At 39.2% G+C, this 18,345-nt stretch overlaps 1 protein-coding gene across 11 annotated transcripts in view; it reads right to left on the bottom strand.

The window, feature by feature from the left end:
* LRRC7 (leucine rich repeat containing 7) overlaps positions 1-18,345 on the bottom strand; it is a 626,043-nt gene that overhangs the window by 104,033 nt on the left and 503,665 nt on the right. For all 11 annotated transcript variants that reach the window (XR_008380264.1, XM_053592544.1, XM_053592545.1 and 8 more), the window contains 5 exons: positions 11,352-11,481; positions 9,561-9,676; positions 5,710-5,779; positions 3,415-3,514; positions 858-982 (listed from right to left, as the gene is read on the bottom strand). Coding sequence is in view for 10 of the 11 variants with exons in the window: in XM_053592544.1 (XP_053448519.1) it covers positions 858-982; positions 3,415-3,514; positions 5,710-5,779; positions 9,561-9,676; positions 11,352-11,481 (541 nt within the window). In the remaining variant the exon portion in view is untranslated. The remainder of the gene's footprint in view (positions 1-857; positions 983-3,414; positions 3,515-5,709; positions 5,780-9,560; positions 9,677-11,351; positions 11,482-18,345) is intronic.

Raw genomic sequence — 18,345 nt, 5'->3', positions numbered from 1 at the left:
AAGATGCTTTGAGATAAAAAAAAAAAAAGGCGAAGTTCCTAAAGGAATACCACCTGCCATCGGGTACTCAACTTCTTTAAAATTTGTCCTTTCATTTTTTTTTTTTTTTTGTAGAGACAGAGTCTCACTTTATAGCCCTCGGTAGAGTGCCATGGCATAACACAGCTCACAGCAACCTCCAACTCCTGGGCTTAAGCGATTCTCTTGCCTCAGCCTCCCGAGTAGCTGGGACTACAGGCGCCCGCCACAACGCCCGGCTATTTTTTGGTTGCAGTTTGGCTGGGGCCGGGTTTGAACTCGCCACCCTCGGTATATGGGGCCGGCGCCTTACCGACTGAGCCACAGGCGCCACCCAAAATTTGTCCTTTCATTTAAAATTCAGAAGTTCTTCTCCAATATCCCAGGCACACGGAAACTTTCAGTGATTTTAATGCTAATGTAACATATCAATCAGTTGTCCTTTCCATAAATGTGTATTTTGGACTTATACAGTCCGCACAACGCCTTGCTCAGTGATGAAAAGAAAACCATTACAGTGTGTGTGTCAAAGGTGAAATGACTGCCTAGTTGAAGTTCATCACCTGGATTTTTTTTAACCTCCTGTCAACTTGAATCTCTCTTACGTTGCTATTCTGAAGGAGAGGGTGGCATATCAAATTTGCTCATTCAAGCTTTGGGACCTCAGTCTCATTCCAAAGCACACCCATGCCTTCAGAACTCGCAGGTACCACCGTGATCACTTAAAGATGTATCTGACCTTCTAGCAGAGGTCACTTAATTTGTTCCCAAATCTATATGAACAATAACAGTGGAGAAAAAAAAGAGGGGAAAGAAGAAACAAAAGCCAAAAGGTTCACCTTAACTTTCCCCGCGTTCTCATCATCTTCTTTTTTGTCTTCAAATTCAAAGGCAACAGTCATGCGTTGCTGTCTCTGCTCCTCCCACAGGGTAGGGTTGAAGCTGTCGCTGTCTGACTGGAAATCTACAGTTAGATTCCAAAAAGATTTTTGCTTTTTTAATTTTTTTGAAAATATTGAGTGCTATAATTAGAATTTAATACAGTAAGCAAAAAATGATGGCCTCTATAAGTGAGCATAACTGAGCTTTAAGAGATTTGCTCAAAGCTATGCAGCTTCTCTGTGGCTAATGCAGAATTCTGTTCTGTGTCTGAATAGAGTCTATATTTGTAACCTCTAAATGCTTTATCAGGATGCCTTCCTTCTTTATTTTTTTTCTTGACAGGCTAGAGTGTCGTGGCATCACCATAGCTCACTGCAACTCAAAATTCCTGGGCTCAAGCGATCCTCCTGCCTCAGCCTCCTGAGGAGCTGGGACTACAGGTGCCAGCCACCAGTGGGCCCAGCTAATTTTTCTGCTGTTTATGGAGATGGGGATCTCACTCTTGCTCAGCCTGGTGTCAACTCCAGACCTCAAGTGATACTCCCATCTCTGCCTTTCTCCCTCCCTCCCTCCCTCCCTCCCTCCCTCCCTTCCTTCCTTCCTTCCTTCCTTCCTTTCTTTGCTTCCAGAGGCGGGTCTTGTTCTGTCTCCCATCTAGGCTGGAGGGAAATGGTACAATCATAGCTCAAGGCACAACGATGATTTTGCAACCAAGTGTCTAAGAAAGCAACTTTTTGAGGGGTGTAGGGAGCAAAGGAAGAGGGAAGCTTGTTTTTATGGTGGAGAACGTGAAAAATTTAGTTTTTAACATTAGATTTCAATTAGTTTAAATGTGTCTCAAATTAACAGTGAAAATGTCTTATACATCCTTAATTGACATCAAAATTTTGGTTAACAATACCTGCTTCGCACTATTATTGCAAAGATCACTTGATAAATGCCATTAAAGTACTTAGTTTAGGCAAAATTATTTTACAAAGGAGGTCTTTAGCATATATTTCTTTTTTTGGGGGGGGTTTGAAGGGATTCTGAAATTTTATTACATTCCTGCCTGAAAAACCAAAGGCTGACTTGCTTGAAGTTCAAGAAATCTTTTCAATTAGTTTCCTCAAAGAAAAAAATAACCCACCTAACATTTTACCTTACCTCACCCTGAGACAAAGTAGGGGTTTAATCTGTGAGTCTAGATCTCAGAAATGACCATGAGTATGAAACACTTTTCATTTTCCCTCACATCCTTTTGAAATTAAATACAGACGTTGTCAAAAAAATGTATACACATTTTAAGAAAGGAAAAAATTCTATTAAATTTGTTAATAGTGAGCTCACGTTTGATCTCTGCAATTACAAGAGGTGTTCGACATAACTTGAATTCATCTCTTGCCATTGGTATATATTGGATATTATAATTTTAATACAGTTTTTTCCTTTCTTAAGATATATCTACATTTTTTGGTACCCTCTGTATTTTCATTGTCTAGGCTACTAAAATGAAAATGTAAGTAAACCTACATGAATAAAACATAATCCTTACTTAAGACTTTTCTTAAATGATATGTAAACATGGTGCCTTTTCTTTTATGAATTCAAAAGATCCAATTTTATTAATGTCTAAAAATTACATACCAAAATGACCTTTCCTTTTCCTACTTCTACAAGTCAAAATTTGAACAAAAATATTCTAAAATAACCACAAATAATTTTACATTTAGAAGTCAAAAAACTAAAGCCATTTATTATAATCATCTTTGAAAATAAAAGATACATAAACAAATGGCTTCTTTTACAAGTGGTTCTCTTTCAAATGGATTTAGTTTACTCTTACAAGAATTACTGTTACTCTAACCCTACAACTTCAGAAAATGTGCATGCCCGCCCGGGCTGGCTTGGGCTAAGAAGTCTTAGCCCAAGTTTCAAATAGTAAAGGATAAACTTCTTTTAAACTTTTTATGAATAATGTGATCATGTGATAGAATATTTAATTATTCAAAAGGTTTTAGGTTTTTAAAGAAGTATTTATTCCTAAATTAGTTGTTCAGGTTGAAAAACAAAGACTGATCATTACTCATAAGTCATCTTTTTATGTTTGTGAAACAGAAAATAATTTGAGTCCTGAAGTCACTGGACTAAGTGTTTAAATTGTGTCCATGTGATAAGTGAATATGGGAAATAAACCAGCTCCTTGAGTCTTCACTGAGATCTGACTGCTCTTAGCTTGATTCAGTTAGCTGGGTACCACACAGGGTTAACTAGTCCTGTCTCAGCTGGATTCAGTTATCCGGGCACCACATGGGGTTAACTAGTCCTGTCTCAGCTGGATTCGGTTAGCCAGGCACCACATGGGGTTAACTAGTCCTATGTCTTGCAATCCACAGAGAGAAGGCATTGCCCCTCACGGGCAACATTTTTTTCATTATAAGATACCAAGAAGGGTTTTGTTTTAGAACCTCACTTGAACCCGTTTTCTATGCATAATCCTTATCAGTAGAGAAGAGATTTCTCCTGAGAATTTACCTTCATCACCTCGAGGTTGCTGGGGAAACATGTAGTTGGTCAGTACTCTCTGCTTTGTTTCTGGATGGGCTTCAGTTTGTAAAGGGATAAGGGCTTTGGACTGTAAACAAAGAGTAAACTACATTAATAGAATTGCAAATACAAGGAAAATTTATTTTATATAAGATAATAGTCAACAGTCTGGTCTCAGATGAACGAACAATTGATAGCAAAGTGAAAAAAAGGACATGAAATAAGACAATTGCTAAGGAATATTTTCAGACCCTAAAATTTTCATAATGCAACTTTCTTCTTTAGAACACTCTCCTACTAAACTTACCAAAACCCATTCCACAGAGCAATGTCAGCTTTAATCCTAGAGAGCAAAATGTGTTAAATTGTTTTAACTAATTAAGTTTTTGGTATGGTTCTGTATGCCTATTCATTTTTATGAACTGTTGCCCTAGAAAGACATAGGGAATTTGTTAGTAAATGCCTGCTATAAGATCACCCATGAATTTAGTCAGGTTAAAAAAAGCATTCATTTATTTCTGAGTTATATGTGTGTGTGTACATATACACATTTTCTTTTTAGACAAAGTCTCACTCTTTTGCTGGGCTAGAGTACAGTGGCATCGTCAGAGCTCACAGCAACCTCAGGCTCCGAGGCAATCCTTGTACCTCCGTCTCCTGAGTAGCCAGGACTATAGACGCACGCCTCCACACCTGGATATTTTGTATTTTTTGTAGAGATGGAGTCCTGCTATGGTGCTCAGGCTGGTCTTGAACTCCTAGCCTCAAGGGATCCTCCTGTTTCAGCCCACCAAAATGCTGGGGTTACAGGCGGGAGCACTGTTCCTGGCTTTCTAAGAGACATTGTTACAGTCAAAGACAGTCTGTATTACAGATAAGTAACTGCACTTGTATCTGTTAAGTCGTAACATATTTACTTATGGCCATATTTTGTTCTCTTTTATTAAGTTGATTTCAGATATACTATTTTGAAGTGTTTTTCTTAGAACTCTGATATGACAGGCCAGAAATGATTGGAAATGATCTTATGATTTAATATACTAAAACATGCTATTTCATGACACTCAATCATAGGGCGTGAAGCACAAAGGGGATTTAGGATACCAGTTTGTCTCCCAAAACCAAATCAGAAACATATTAAATTCGGGTTCTAAACAGAAGTTAAATGCTGTAGTCACCATCGTGTTCATTCTCCAACAAAAATATAAATCATATTAGGGGATGTTCTTCATAATGCAAGACCATAAAATAGACTGCTGCATTAGCACAGTTCACATTAATTCCAGAAATTACTTATTCATAATGATATGTTGATGCCTTGAGAAATCTATAGTTTATTGATAATATTTTAATTTAATCAAAGTCTATTTTCTTTTTTATTCAGTAGATAGAAGCAAATGTCTTACTAACTGCAGGAACACAAACATTATTCTTAACATTTTACATTTTGTGGAGGTTATTTTTAATTTTTAGTAAAAAGTAGCCTACTAGCAAGAAGTATGAACAATTTGCTTACAGATAATGCTACTTCTATACTTAGAAAATAATGACGAACCGAATTCAAGATGGATTGTTTTCATTCGGCTACTCACTGTTTGGAATTGGTGCTTCAAAACTTTAGGGTCACATGAGAACAGAGGATAATAAAGTAATAAACTGTATCAGAATGGTCTGTCACCAGTTCTTCAGGTGACAGATCAGATGTCTTCAATTGTTTCTTGCTATTTTCCAGTTAATATAATTATTCATTAACACCCAGTTAATCAATTGATTATACTGTGTTTTCCAGACATAAGTAATATCAAAACAATTTTACAGAAAATATTAGTAGTTGCCAAAAGATAACTTGCAAATTTCTTGAATAAAACATTTGAAGTAAGTTGATTATAATTAAAGCATGAGAATAAAAAGGATAAAAAGAATAATTCCCCCTTGTGGTAATGGATATTTATTCTTTACCTTCAGAGATCAAGTTACATCCTTCAAGGACATATGTGTATCACAAAGAGCTAAAAGCTGTAAAAACGATCATTTTGTGTATTAGATCTCTGAGAATGGAGTAGGTGTTACATAGAAGTATTTAAGGAAGGTAGAGGTTATAGTATTGTTTTGTCTATGGCAATATCTCAATTGCTATCTTTACAAAAATCTCTCCTCTAAAGAATAAAGAACCTATATTTTGTAGTGATTATCAAAGACGTCTGTTAGGAATAAGTTAGTAATCCAGTTTCAAGTATAGGTCATCTTAATAAACGAACTAAATCAGGTAATCAAAGCTTTTACCTGATTGTCAGAGAGCCATAAAGCTGCGAGCTCCTTAAGTTTGGTAAAAGAGAATGGTAAATTCTTCAATCTGCAAAAATAAGAAAATACTAATAGCATGGGTGAAGGTGGATAAAGTTCATTTCTAAGAAGGATTATGAAAAGTCCTTTAGCTTGTCGATATCTCCTTTTTCTCTCCAATCCTTTCTCCATTGAGCAGCCTGAACCATACTTAAAAAATGAAAATCTTCTATTCACAATACTGCAAATACTTCCATTGCATCTGGATAAAAATAAAAAAATATCATAACATGCATTGTCACAGTGTAAAAGATCTGGCCCCTGAAGCCCCTCCTGAAGTTCTTGTATAACTCTTCCCCTGACTCAGCTGGTTCGGCACCACTGCTGCTCTGGGCCCTGCCTTTCTGTGGAATCCTCTTCCTCCCGGACTTCATCCAACTAAATCCCACGCGCCCTTTTATTTGCTCTTCAATGCTGTTTTTTTCCAAAAAGGATTTTCTTTACTCTTTATTTAAATTACTTTTCTCTATCTAGTGTCAACACACCTTTTCCTTCATGGAACATGTTCCAGTTTTTACTGATATATTTACCGTATTTTTGTGAATATTTGCTTAATCTGGAGGACTCCATGAAGGCAAGGGGCCGCGTCTACCTTACCACTAAAGGGATTTACAGCTCCACTGTCAGGGTGCCCTTCAGAAAGTGTGTTCTTTTCTTCTTTCACCCTCTGTACCCTGTGTAATAGATGTTCAAAGAGGTTTTTTTTCTTTTCTTTTGAGAGTGAGCCTCGCTCTGTGGCTCAGGCTAGAGTGCTGTGGTGGAATCAGCCTCGCTCACAGCAACCTCCAACTCCTGGGCTCGAGTGATCCTCTTGCCACTGCCTCCTGAATAGCTGGGACTACAGGCACCTGCTGTCACACTGGCTTGTTTTCCTATTTTTAGTAGAGATGGATTCTTGCTCTTGCTCAGGATGCTCTCGAACTCTAAGAGGTATCCTCCCACCTCCACCTCCCAGAGTGCTCAGATTCAGGCTTGAGGCACTATGCTAGGCTTCAAAGAGGAAATCTTTAGAAACAGCACTATTGAGTAGGTAAAGTTGGTCATCAGCCTTGATGTTCTATCCAAATTATGTGGTTAACTCTGCTTCAGCCTTTGGAAGGCCAATTTGCTAAATGCTTACTTTAGCATATTATCTGAATTCCTGAAATTGTGCATGATCAACAACAAATGGTGATCACATAGGTTACCAATCATAGGTCATCAGCAAAGTGAGTAATGCCAACAAGGCGTGATGATGAGATTTATTCCCAACTTCTGGAGGGTCACTTTTGAACAGATAAACATTTTAGATGTAATTTGGAATAAAAAATTCAAGTCATTAATATGTTGGAATTTATTAACCAACTGAGGAATAAATTTATTTTGATAATGGAAGTGGACAATGTTAACACTAGTTAATAAGTATCATGGAAGCAGTTAATCTTATGTGCAAAAGCAGTTAAACACTCTCAAATAATAAGATAAATATGCAAAGAGACTGACAGCCAATATAAATGTTAAGAATGTGCATTAGATAGATAGGATGAATTTAATTTAGGATGAATATAATTACCTTTCTGTACTAATAAATATTTGTAAAACTTAAACAAGAATACAAATGACAGATATTAAATTATAATTCTTTTATTACAGAATTATTAGTTATGCTATCATTCATAACTTTTAGCCAAATTAGCTATAAAAGTTATTTCTAATTTGAAGTTATTCAAAGTCACATAAGCCAGATATTTTGATGTAAGGTCTCATTGGAGGAATTTTTCATATCCTACAGGGAAAAATTAAAAGCAGAATCCCAGTTCTGCTGCATTAAAATGAGGGAAGAACTCTCTAGAATAATGTACAACAATGTTCATGTCATGATCTGTCCATTCATAAAGGTAGAATATAAAGAAAGAACCTGCTAGAGAAAAAGAACTTCCCTTCTTTTTTCTTGCTCTTCCACTGACCCCTGAGGAAAGTGAGCCTCTGTTTAGTATATTGGCTGTAGGAGAAATCTTACAGCTGACAGGGCAGAGAAATCATTGTTCCTAACCATAATCTCTAACTTTAAAAATCGATTACATTTACATTTTAAACATGAAATTGTAAGCAATAGCTGCTTCTGGATAACATTTCTTATTAGCCTTTTCTCATGCAGTTCATTTCCGAATGGTAATATTTAACTTCAGTCTTGGCTTTAGCTGAATATTGATTTTTTTACCTCTAGTTGATTCACTGATTCATGAATCGAAAAGATATTAATTTGGCTCGATAGTACATTCCAGTCACTCTGCTAGGACTTAAGTTAAGCTGTATTTCTGGCATGAGAAAGTATTTTAAACCTCTGAAAATTGTGAGCTTCTCAGCGTCTTGTTTGTACATTTTTCCCTGGTCCCCGGCCGTGTGTCTGGCCCAGGGAAGGCGCTTATATCTGCTGTATTCACCAAGGAACTCCAAAATATTAACAGAACTTCTAAGGATAGGTCATTCGTAATATTTGATAAGTATATTTTCTATATAATCATGCACATTATTAATTTGTAAAATTTAAACAGACTAAGAATTTAGGAAAGACTCCTGTAGCTCGTCATAAAAACCTTCTCCTAGGTCCCGCTTTCACTGGGGACTTGTTGTTGAATCCACCTTTCTGTGGTATCTCCATGAGCGTATTTCCTACTCTTATTTATAAGAATATAGTCAGCGACTAACAAAAAAGTGGGGAACAACATTCAGGGCTCTGCCCTTATTTTCCAGTCTGGCAACCCAGAAAGAAGAGGCAACAGGTTGGTTTGACAAGACCCGAGCTCGATGCATAAAGCTTCGGTGCTTCCCTATCATTCTGGTTTTATAAATAACATTCTAAACCTTTGAACATTCTTTTACTCTCTTATGTGGAAATATTATTAATGGCTATGTGAATCATTTTTGAAATTCACAGTTTTTCTTAAATAATCTAAGAAACCAATCTGAGCATCTTATGATTCCAGAAAAGCTCACCGCTGTTCCATCGCAGGGCCTCCTGGTCCCCACATTGTCACTTGTTTTATGAAACTTACTGAAAACATAGAGTCTGTGCACTATATTCCATAATTGTTCTATCTACTTAGCAGTTATCACTAGTCAACATTTACTTTTATCCTCCCTTATCTGAAGGCACTTATCTTCTAGAGAGACGATACAAGTGAAAGTGAATCGAGAAGTTTCGTTTTTCTTCTTACCCGTCTCCTAGCACATCACCTCTGTCAGAGGAGTTTTTCCCCTTTCTTCTTGCTGCTCTGAACATGGCTAAATAGTTATTTGATTGTCCTTACCACCATGTCCAAACCTTATGATTTTAAAGTATTAACTTATTAACAATACTCTCATGAGGGAGTTGAAAATATACACGTGCCCAGGTCATTCAATGAGATAGTAATGTAAATGTGAAAACACGTATGTGTGCACACATATATACATACATATATTTTTATTTATATGTTTAATATATTTTTATTAGAATTCTTTTCCATGTCCTCATCTTATTATGCTTTCTGCATATGAGAGAGTTTTGGTGTGTAAATTGGGGTGATTCATATTTATATAATTTTAATCCATGGCATAATCTCTTATTTTTTTATTTAATCAAATAATTGCAATTTAGAAATACTGGGTTTAATAAATAATTTCGTTTTCGGTATTTCCTAAATGAAGTATAGATAGCTGGCTTCTATATGCTTCATAAGACAGAAAATATTTTCAAAATTATAAACAAAAACCTGTAATTTTCTTTCAGTAAATAACTAGTGAGTGTTTGTATGATGTTGCAAAGATACCTGTTGTCACTCAGATTCAAGACTCTCAGTTTCTGCATCTGTCCGATCTCTTCAGGAAGAAATTCCAGTTTATTGGAGCGTAGAGACATAACTGTTACATTCTTACAACTTCCAATCTAAGGGTAACAAAAGAAAGTAAGTAAAAAATCACAATGTAATAGCATTTTAATATGAGTTTACCTAATTTATGAAGAGATTTAGTTAAGTCACAGTTTTCATTATCACTTTTAAATTTCTTTTAATATGTACTTCATTTATAATCTTACTCTAAAAAATATGTACATATTATAAAATTCTTTTAAATGTTAAGGTAATTTATACCTAATAGTCTTTTACATATTAAACATAAAATTTCTTTATAATTTTATTATCAAAATACTCTTAACATCATTGTTTTCATAAATCACATAATTTCATTTATCAAATGAATATTAATACATCTGTGTTTATAATAGAAGATTATACATACTCTGAAAAGAAAATATTATTGACATTTCCTTAGTTTTATCTCACAGAGTGGTATTTATCATCATTAATTGTAACTTTTGACCCTAAAATCATTGTAAATTCATTATTTTCCCATCATTATGATAGTGTTTAGTAGAAAATGTTAAATTGAAAATATACTTGCCACTTTTTTCTTGACATTAGCAAATAAAATCCCACTTAGAGATAAAATAGTAAATAAAATCTCATTTAGGGATAAAAATTAACAGAATCTCTTGGGTCTTGAAGTTGAAATAATATTATAATGTCACATGATCCCTTATAAAATATGTGTACATTAAAAAGTTTGCTTCAGAAATACAAAGTACCCCACAAATGTTATTTATAACTGTTATTAAAATGAAAATATATAAATTAAATGATTTAAAATGCTATTCCTTATCATGATTAACTTAACAATATTTTATTCCTTTTCTTTGCATGTAATGTTAAGTCAAATACAGATGTTCAGAATGTATATCCTTGGGTAGAAGGGTGGAGAGGGAAGGTTCAAGGGAGGATCAAGGGGAAAAAAACAACAAAAACAAAACAATGATGAAGAGCTTGTCATTTGTCATTTAAAATAGAATGATTTCATCTCATTTACCCAATTATAGCATTAGGACATTTGTGCTCTACACATGATAGAACCAACTTGTACTTGCAATGTGCTCCATAGTTGTGGCCCCCCTACTACCCCTCCCACGCCCTCCCCATCCCTCGCCCTCCCCTTCCCTCCTTCATCCTAGGCTAACGTTGTGTTTCATTTTTCATATGCAAGTGTGAGTTATTATAAATTGGTTTCACAGTAGTACTGAGTACATTGGATACTTTTTTTTCCATTCCTGAGATACTTATATTAAGAAGAATATTTTCTAGCTCCATCCATGTAAACATAAAGGAGGAAAAAAAAATAGAATGATTAACAAATACATTATTTAGATAATTTATATATATATATTCACAGCTCAGCTCATGACTCTGAACTGCTATTGCACCTGTCAAGATTTTATTTCAAAACAGATTAATCGAAAGCTAGCCCAACAAAGAGACTATACTCAACAACAAGTTAGGGTATACTTAAACTAAGAGTGGAAGTGGACTGTTCCTAACATAGAGAAATGATAAATATCTGAGGTTTTTGATTTTCTAATTACCCTGATTTGAAAAAAGAAAATTACCCTGATTTGATAACTCACATTATATACCTGATAGAAACATCACATGTTCCCTATAAGGATATATAAATATTATGTACCCATAATAATGTTTAAATAGTTAATAGAAAACAAGTTTATTCCTCACTTCTCTGGGTAATTCTGGAAGGAAATTCTCGTCGACCGCTAGTGTGCGCAGACTGTGAAGATAGCCGATGGTGGCAGGCAGCGACTCCAGTTCATTACAGCTACAGTCGAATTCTTCTAATAAAGATAAACTGAAAAGTTAAAATACATTAGTTATGAATCATAAAAGGCTACATACGGCAAACAGTTTTGAAAAAAATCCACATGTCCAATATTCACTAAACAAATGTAATTCATGTGGTGATAGCAGAATATTATATAAATCACTTTTACCAGTGAGTCAAATGGTTTGATTCATCAAATAAGTGGTTTAACTTGGTAAAATAATTATAGCTTCCTTTTCCTGTTCCTGTAGTCACCTGTCACTTAGCAGATGACAGAAGAATTTTTTTGTTTGTTCATTGGTTTATAAGTTAGGTGTCCTTCTTAGCCAGATGTTCAGAATGTATGTCCTTGGGTGGGTAGAAGGGGGGAGGGGGAAGGTTCAAGGGAGGATCGAGGGGGAAAAAAACAATAAAAACAAAACAATGATGAAAAGCTAGGCATTTTACTAAGGATTTTAAAGGGAAAAAACTAATCTCTTCCTTATAAAAATTCTTTAAGATATCTGCTATCTTAAAACCCATTTTACAGATAAGGAGAATGAGGTTTAAAGAAGCTATGGAACTTGCTCCAGGCCACACAGAGTAGCAAAGGTGGGCGTAAAGGCAGACTGTGGGGTGTCACCACGTTCTCCTGCCTCTCAGCACAGCATCTGCGGCGGAAACTTTGCACAGGTCTCACTTCAGCCCACAGACGTGTTCTGTCTGGTTTACAGAGTGACATTTTAACAAGTAATTATTTTAGTATTTAAAATTTTACATAATGACCCAGATTTTTGGAGGACGATCTGCATTATGGAGAAGGTGGAATGTCTTCCCAAATCAAGTACCATTGTCTACAGTCAGGAAAACAATCTAACGAACGCAATTAGAACCAGCCCGACTAACCAGGGTCACTCGAGGCTCATCACCTTAATAGGTTCAGTAGGTTAGAACCAGTTGTGGGGAAACACAGCCTTGAGTTTTGAACAATGCTTCTGGGGACAGTCCTGCTTAAGTGAAACAATCTCCTTTTATGTAGACAAGTCATGTAGCTTCTCTTAAAGCCTCAGATGCTTTGTATTTGCAATGAGGATGCTATTACATCGATAATGATTCCTGCCACATGAATTTGATCTGAGTATTTTATGAAATGAAAGTGAAAAACTTAGTGCAATACCTGTCATAAAATGCATGGTCAGTAAAGTTTTTCCTCCCATTATTAGTGAACCTGGCTAAATTTGTTCCTAAATCCTTTCCGGCCCCTCAAGCAGATGATCATGTTGCTGGGAAACCAGTGTGTGCACGGCTGTATGGCTCTGCGTGTATGTGGTTGGGGTGAGGGGAGAAAACAAGGCATATGGGAAACCCAGTAACAGAATGTTGGTCCAAAAAAAAAAAAAAAAAAAGTCTAGCAATGTGTTTTACACATATGAGATACTTAACAATTATTGAATTGCATTGAAAGGTTTCTGTCAATAGTTTGAGCCAGGTATTCAGTGAGTAATAAATAAGTATTAGGATTTTCTAAAAAAATAAAAGTGTATGTTTAGCGGCAGAAGTCAAAGATTGGCCAATGAAGTTAATAAATATGAAGAATGATTTAAAAAATGTGTGACTCGACCATCACATATGTTGAGCGGCATCTGTGCATAGTTCAATTAAGAGCTTGGCATTGAAATCTGGTAACGTCTCTGAGTCTCAGTTTTTGTATCTGTTGATGGGGAGATAATACTTGTGCTAATGAGAGCTTTAAATAAAATGATGCTTGTAAAAAAGAGCAACAAATATGGTGCCTGGAACACTGTGAGTACAAAAAAGTTATTCATTATTTTTTCCAGTTGGCGTTCAACTCTTAGAGTTGCTGAAAACTCCTAGGCATATATTGAGGATCAACAAAAAGCCAATTAATTTTGTAAGTCACTTGGCACAAATCATGGACTCTATTTCAACTATAAAAAATGTTGAAAAATGAATTCTTCCAGGAGTTTTAAAGATAATGTAAAGTATTGAAATGTTCCATGAGTATAATAAGGATATTTGGGGTCACCGTGGTTGTCCTTACCATTTCTAGGATTTCAATGCCAAGAGGTAAAGCTAGACTATTTCATAAAAAATATGTTATTTGACAATTTATAAAATACTTTCTGATTACATAGGTATGACTTGGGGTACCATTTAACAGGATCGTAATCAAATTCATCTCCAGCCTTTGAACTAGTAATTCTGAATTCCCTAAGGTAAGCAAAGTCGTACTATTCCTATTCTTTCATTGTAACATAGATCCCTTACCATACACAATAAAACTTTAGAAATGTACTCTGTTTTTTATTTCCATTGATGTAGATACAAAACATTTATGTACAGAATGCTATCTTGAAGTGAGAATATAAATTAGACAATAGTTATTATAATTTTATTATCCAAACCATGACATGATACAGAGTAAAAATTATCAAGCCTTTTGGTCTTGGGCCCGCTCATCCTCTTAAGAATCACTAATAGGGTGGCGCCTGTGGCTCAAAGGAGTAGGGCGCCAGCCCCATATGCCGGAGGTGGCGGGTTCAAACCCAGCCCCCGCCAGAAACTGTCAAAAAAAAAAAAAAAAAAAGGAATCACTAATAGCCCTATTTTGCTTATATGGGTTATATGTATTGGTATCTATCGTATTACAAATTAAAACAGGAACAAACATAATTATTTATTCACTCATTCTTAAATAATAAATGCATTACATGTTAATGTAACACGTCTTCATAAAAAAAATCCATATATTCTGAAACAAAAATCTTTTGTGAGAGGAGTGACATTGTTTTATTTCCCTACTAGTGCTTTTTTATTTAACTTTGCTTTTTTTACTAATCTATTCCTCCAACACTTCACTTGTATTTTCCCTAAAACAATAATCAAAGGAAGATAAGAGCACTAAAATTGATATAAATGAGCTTTTATTATGGAATTCTTAATCTTTATGCCTTTAAACCAGTAATCCACCTTTAAATGAAATAGACTCAGTTATCTTTGATAAACATTTTCCCTGCTTCTAAGTGAATTATCATTTTTAAAAAATTAAAATAAAAAGAAAACTAAGTCTATGACCAACTCAGCATCCATACTGGCCCGCACAATTTCCTCCTTATCCGTTTTGTATTTTCACTCTGGGTGAAGAGTTTAGTGGACCCCCAGGGGCAGAGGTCACTGATGCTGAGAGTCTCAGCCTCCTGCCGAAGGCACTGATTAACCCAGAACCTAGGAATCAAAACCAGGAGTCAACTGGGATCTAGTGTTCATAATTTTCAGAAACTTTTAAAATAAACTATTATAAATTATGAAAAGTGCCACAGAGGAAACAAAACAGAACTTGACAGAGAAACTCGCTGGAGGTCAGGCTGGTAGGAGGGCACGGGGGAGGCCTCACCCTGGGGGAAGGACTTCATGCCAGACCTAGAGCCTGTCACCCTCAGTGCCACCGTGAACCCAGGGCGTTTCTGACATCACCTGGAGCTGTGACAGACACAGGCCTCGGCTCCCCATGGGCCCAGACACCCCGGATCAGAAACCGCCTGTGAACCAGATTCCGGGTGATTGGAGTGAGGACACCTTGAGGCGTCAGAGGGTGGACCTAGGGATGTGCAGCGGTCTCTTATGGAGACTGGGGGAAGAACATTTCAGGTAAAGGGGACAAGAAATCCCGGAGACAGGCAAACACCTGGTTTATTGCAGGCCGGAGACTGGTCAGCAGGGCTGAAGCCTAGAAAGCAAGATGAGTGACGTGACAGGATTATTAAACAGCGATGGGTTATGGTCAGGTGTGGTTTATTGATAAGGACGCGTTCTGAGAAATGCACCACCAGGCAGCGTCCTCACTGCGCGGGCCTGGGGGACAGAGCGCAGCTGGATAGCAGGGGGCAGAGTCCTCACCGAACACAGCTGGACGGCAGGGGCTGGAGTCCTCATCAAGTGCAGCTGGACGGCAGGGGCCGGAGTCCTCATCCAGGGCAGCTGGACGGCAGGGGGCAGAGTCCTCACCGAGCGCAGCTGGATGGCAGGGGGGCAGAGTCCTCACTGAGCACAGCTGGATGGCAGGGGGACACAGTCCTCACCAAGCACAGCTGGACAGCAGGGGCCGGAGTCCTCATCCAGCGCAGTTGGACGGCAGGGGGCACAGTCCTCATCCAGCGCAGCTGGACGGCAGGGGGCAGAGTCCTCACCGAGCACAGCTGGACGGCAGGGGGCAGAATCCTTGCTGAGCGCAGCTGGACGGCAGGGCGCAGAGTCCTCATCGAATGCAGCTGGACGGCAGGGGGGCAGAGTCCTCACCGAGCACAGCTGGACTGCAGGGGGCAGAGTCCTCACGGAGCACAGCTGGACGGCAGGGGGGCAGAGTCCTCACCGAGCACAGCTGGACTGCAGGGGGCAGAGTCCTCACCGAGCACAGCTGGACTGCAGGGGGCAGAGTCCTCACGGAGCACAGCTGGACGGCAGGGGGGCAGAGTCCTCACCGAGCACAGCTGGACTGCAGGGGGCAGAGTCCTCACCGAGCACAGCTGGACGGCAGGGGGCAGAATCCTTGCTGAGCGCAGCTGGACGGCAGGGCGCAGAGTCCTCATCGAATGCAGCTGGACGGCAGGGGGGCAGAGTCCTCACCGAGCACAGCTGGACTGCAGGGGGCAGAGTCCTCACGGAGCACAGCTGGACGGCAGGGGGGCAGAGTCCTCACCGAGCACAGCTGGACTGCAGGGGGCAGAGTCCTCACCGAGCACAGCTGGACTGCAGGGGGCAGAGTCCTCACGGAGCACAGCTGGACGGCAGGGGGGCAGAGTCCTCACCGAGCGTAGCCGGACGCGGGCAGCCCCCACCCCCACCCCACACCTGGGCAGCGCGGCGCTGTCCCCAGTGCTGTAGGCAGCTGTTACACATGGCAAGGAGCTGCACATCTAAACATATGGGCCATGACAAAAGTTTTGAGATAACACAAAAATCAAGAAACATAAAATCCGTAGGGACAGAAACCAGTGCCGCCCTCCCAGCAGCCTCGACAATCCGAGCAAGTTGAAACAACAAGGCCGCTGTTGGCACGTTTCTCAGAAGTGAAATAATGTACCATTGCACAGTCTGTCTCAAAACTTTTGTAGTGACCCATGTATAGCTAAACACGGAGAAAGGTATGGTGAAAATACCACTGTCCTACGTGTGGTTTGTTCTTGTTTAAAATGCTGTTCTGCGGCGCGTGGCTGGGCCGCCGTCGCCACCAGGCCTGTGTGAACTCTTCTCAACCGGGTAACATTTTATCTTTGGTTCTATTCTGGCAACATTTCCCCGTAATTAGCAGAAGTGTGTGTTCCGGGAAGGCCCGTAAAGCGGAACTGAAAATGCTTCCTTACCCTGAAGCCTTTGCCGGGGTGCAGAGTCCAGGGCTAGCGTGGGCGGCGGGGCTGTCGGGGTTCCTGGGGCCGCGGTGAGGACAGCAACGCGCCAGCGAGCCTGGAAAGCCGGGCTGGGCTGCACCTGCCGGGCCTGGACGCCGGGATTCTCGGGTGCTCTGCTCCTCAAGTAGCTACCTCCCCACTTGAGGCAATTTTTAAAGAAACATTCCTCTAAGATGGACACCCCAAATTTCTTCTTCTTCTTGTCCTGTGGATTGGAGTTCCGCATCTCTCGTTATGTTGGTCACCGCTTGTCAATCCCGTTCTAGGTGACGCCCAGAACCGGCAGTGTCGCAAGTGCTAGGGACTCTGTGCATTGATTTAGAGCGGATCCTCCGTCCACACCGCCAGTGCTTCGCCTCTGCGGCTTTTGCGCACAGCTCTGTCATGACGTTGGCTGAACTTGACGATGGTCCAGCAGAGAAGTGATTTCTCCCCATTCCCACAAGAATCTCCTTAAGTTCTACTGGGACTTTCAACAAAGCCCCTGCCCTGTCCCTCTCTTTTTAAATTTTGCTTCTGTCACACAGCCTGAGTATTTCTTCTGGGTTTGTGCCATCTGAGAATTTAATAAGAATGAGCAGCTTTCCACAGAAGCTGCACTATTCTGCCTTCTCAGGATTCATAGATGCTCTTTCCTGGTCACTCTCCCCACCCTTCTGGAATAAGTTTTTGGTCTGAGCAACTGCAAACCATTGACATCCAACTGATGTTTCTAAATCTGTTCCTTTTGAACCCAGTAGTAAAAAAGTTTATAGTAGGAAGTATTTTATGTTAGGTTACTATTTGAACAGCCTAGCTTTCTCTGCATTTATAATGCAACTACCAGGAAGATTTCAAGAACATGACTCAATGCTGGTGCTGGTGCAGGAACCGGGACTGGTGCAGAGTTAGGCTGCAAGGCCCTGCTTGGCTGCTGGGGAGGAGATGGGGACAGAGCTGGAGGCTGCCTGCTCCGGAGGCCAAGTCTAGCACGAGGTGATACTGGCATGGGATAGGAAAGGAAAGATCTCGCTTGGGTGAGAGAGCTGAAAGCACATACATCTCCAGAGTCGGTCACTGGCCAAGTCCAGACTCCAGAGACAGCAGAGGGGTCATCAAGAGGCCAGTGTCCTGGCTGAAAACCCTCAGTCTGCTGATGAAAGCTAGTTCTCAGCACAACCAAAGTCAGAACTTTACTGCAGATTGACAAAGCAACTTTTCTTTGTCTATATTTGGGTGTTCAAGCCTCTTTCATTTGTCTTCAAAGAACTAGGGTAATTAGCTTTATAAGAAATGTGAACATAAGGGCTAAAATTCCAGTCATGACTCTAGTAGGGATACACAGAGTTGAGTTCAGTTTCCCCTGAGAACTGACCTAAGGGAAGGCTGATGCCTGAGAATATAAACAGGTAAGAAGAGATTCAAACAGCATCAGATGGATAAGGCAATTACTTTTGTGTAGCCCCAGTAAAGTGCTCTCTATTGGAGAAAATGGAAGTGACGACAG

Source organism: Nycticebus coucang, chromosome 5 (assembly GCF_027406575.1).
Source record: "Nycticebus coucang isolate mNycCou1 chromosome 5, mNycCou1.pri, whole genome shotgun sequence".
Classification (NCBI taxonomy): Eukaryota; Metazoa; Chordata; class Mammalia; order Primates; family Lorisidae; genus Nycticebus; species Nycticebus coucang.
Note: the sequence above shows the minus strand (reverse complement) of the source record. Positions and strands in the feature narration are given on the sequence as shown.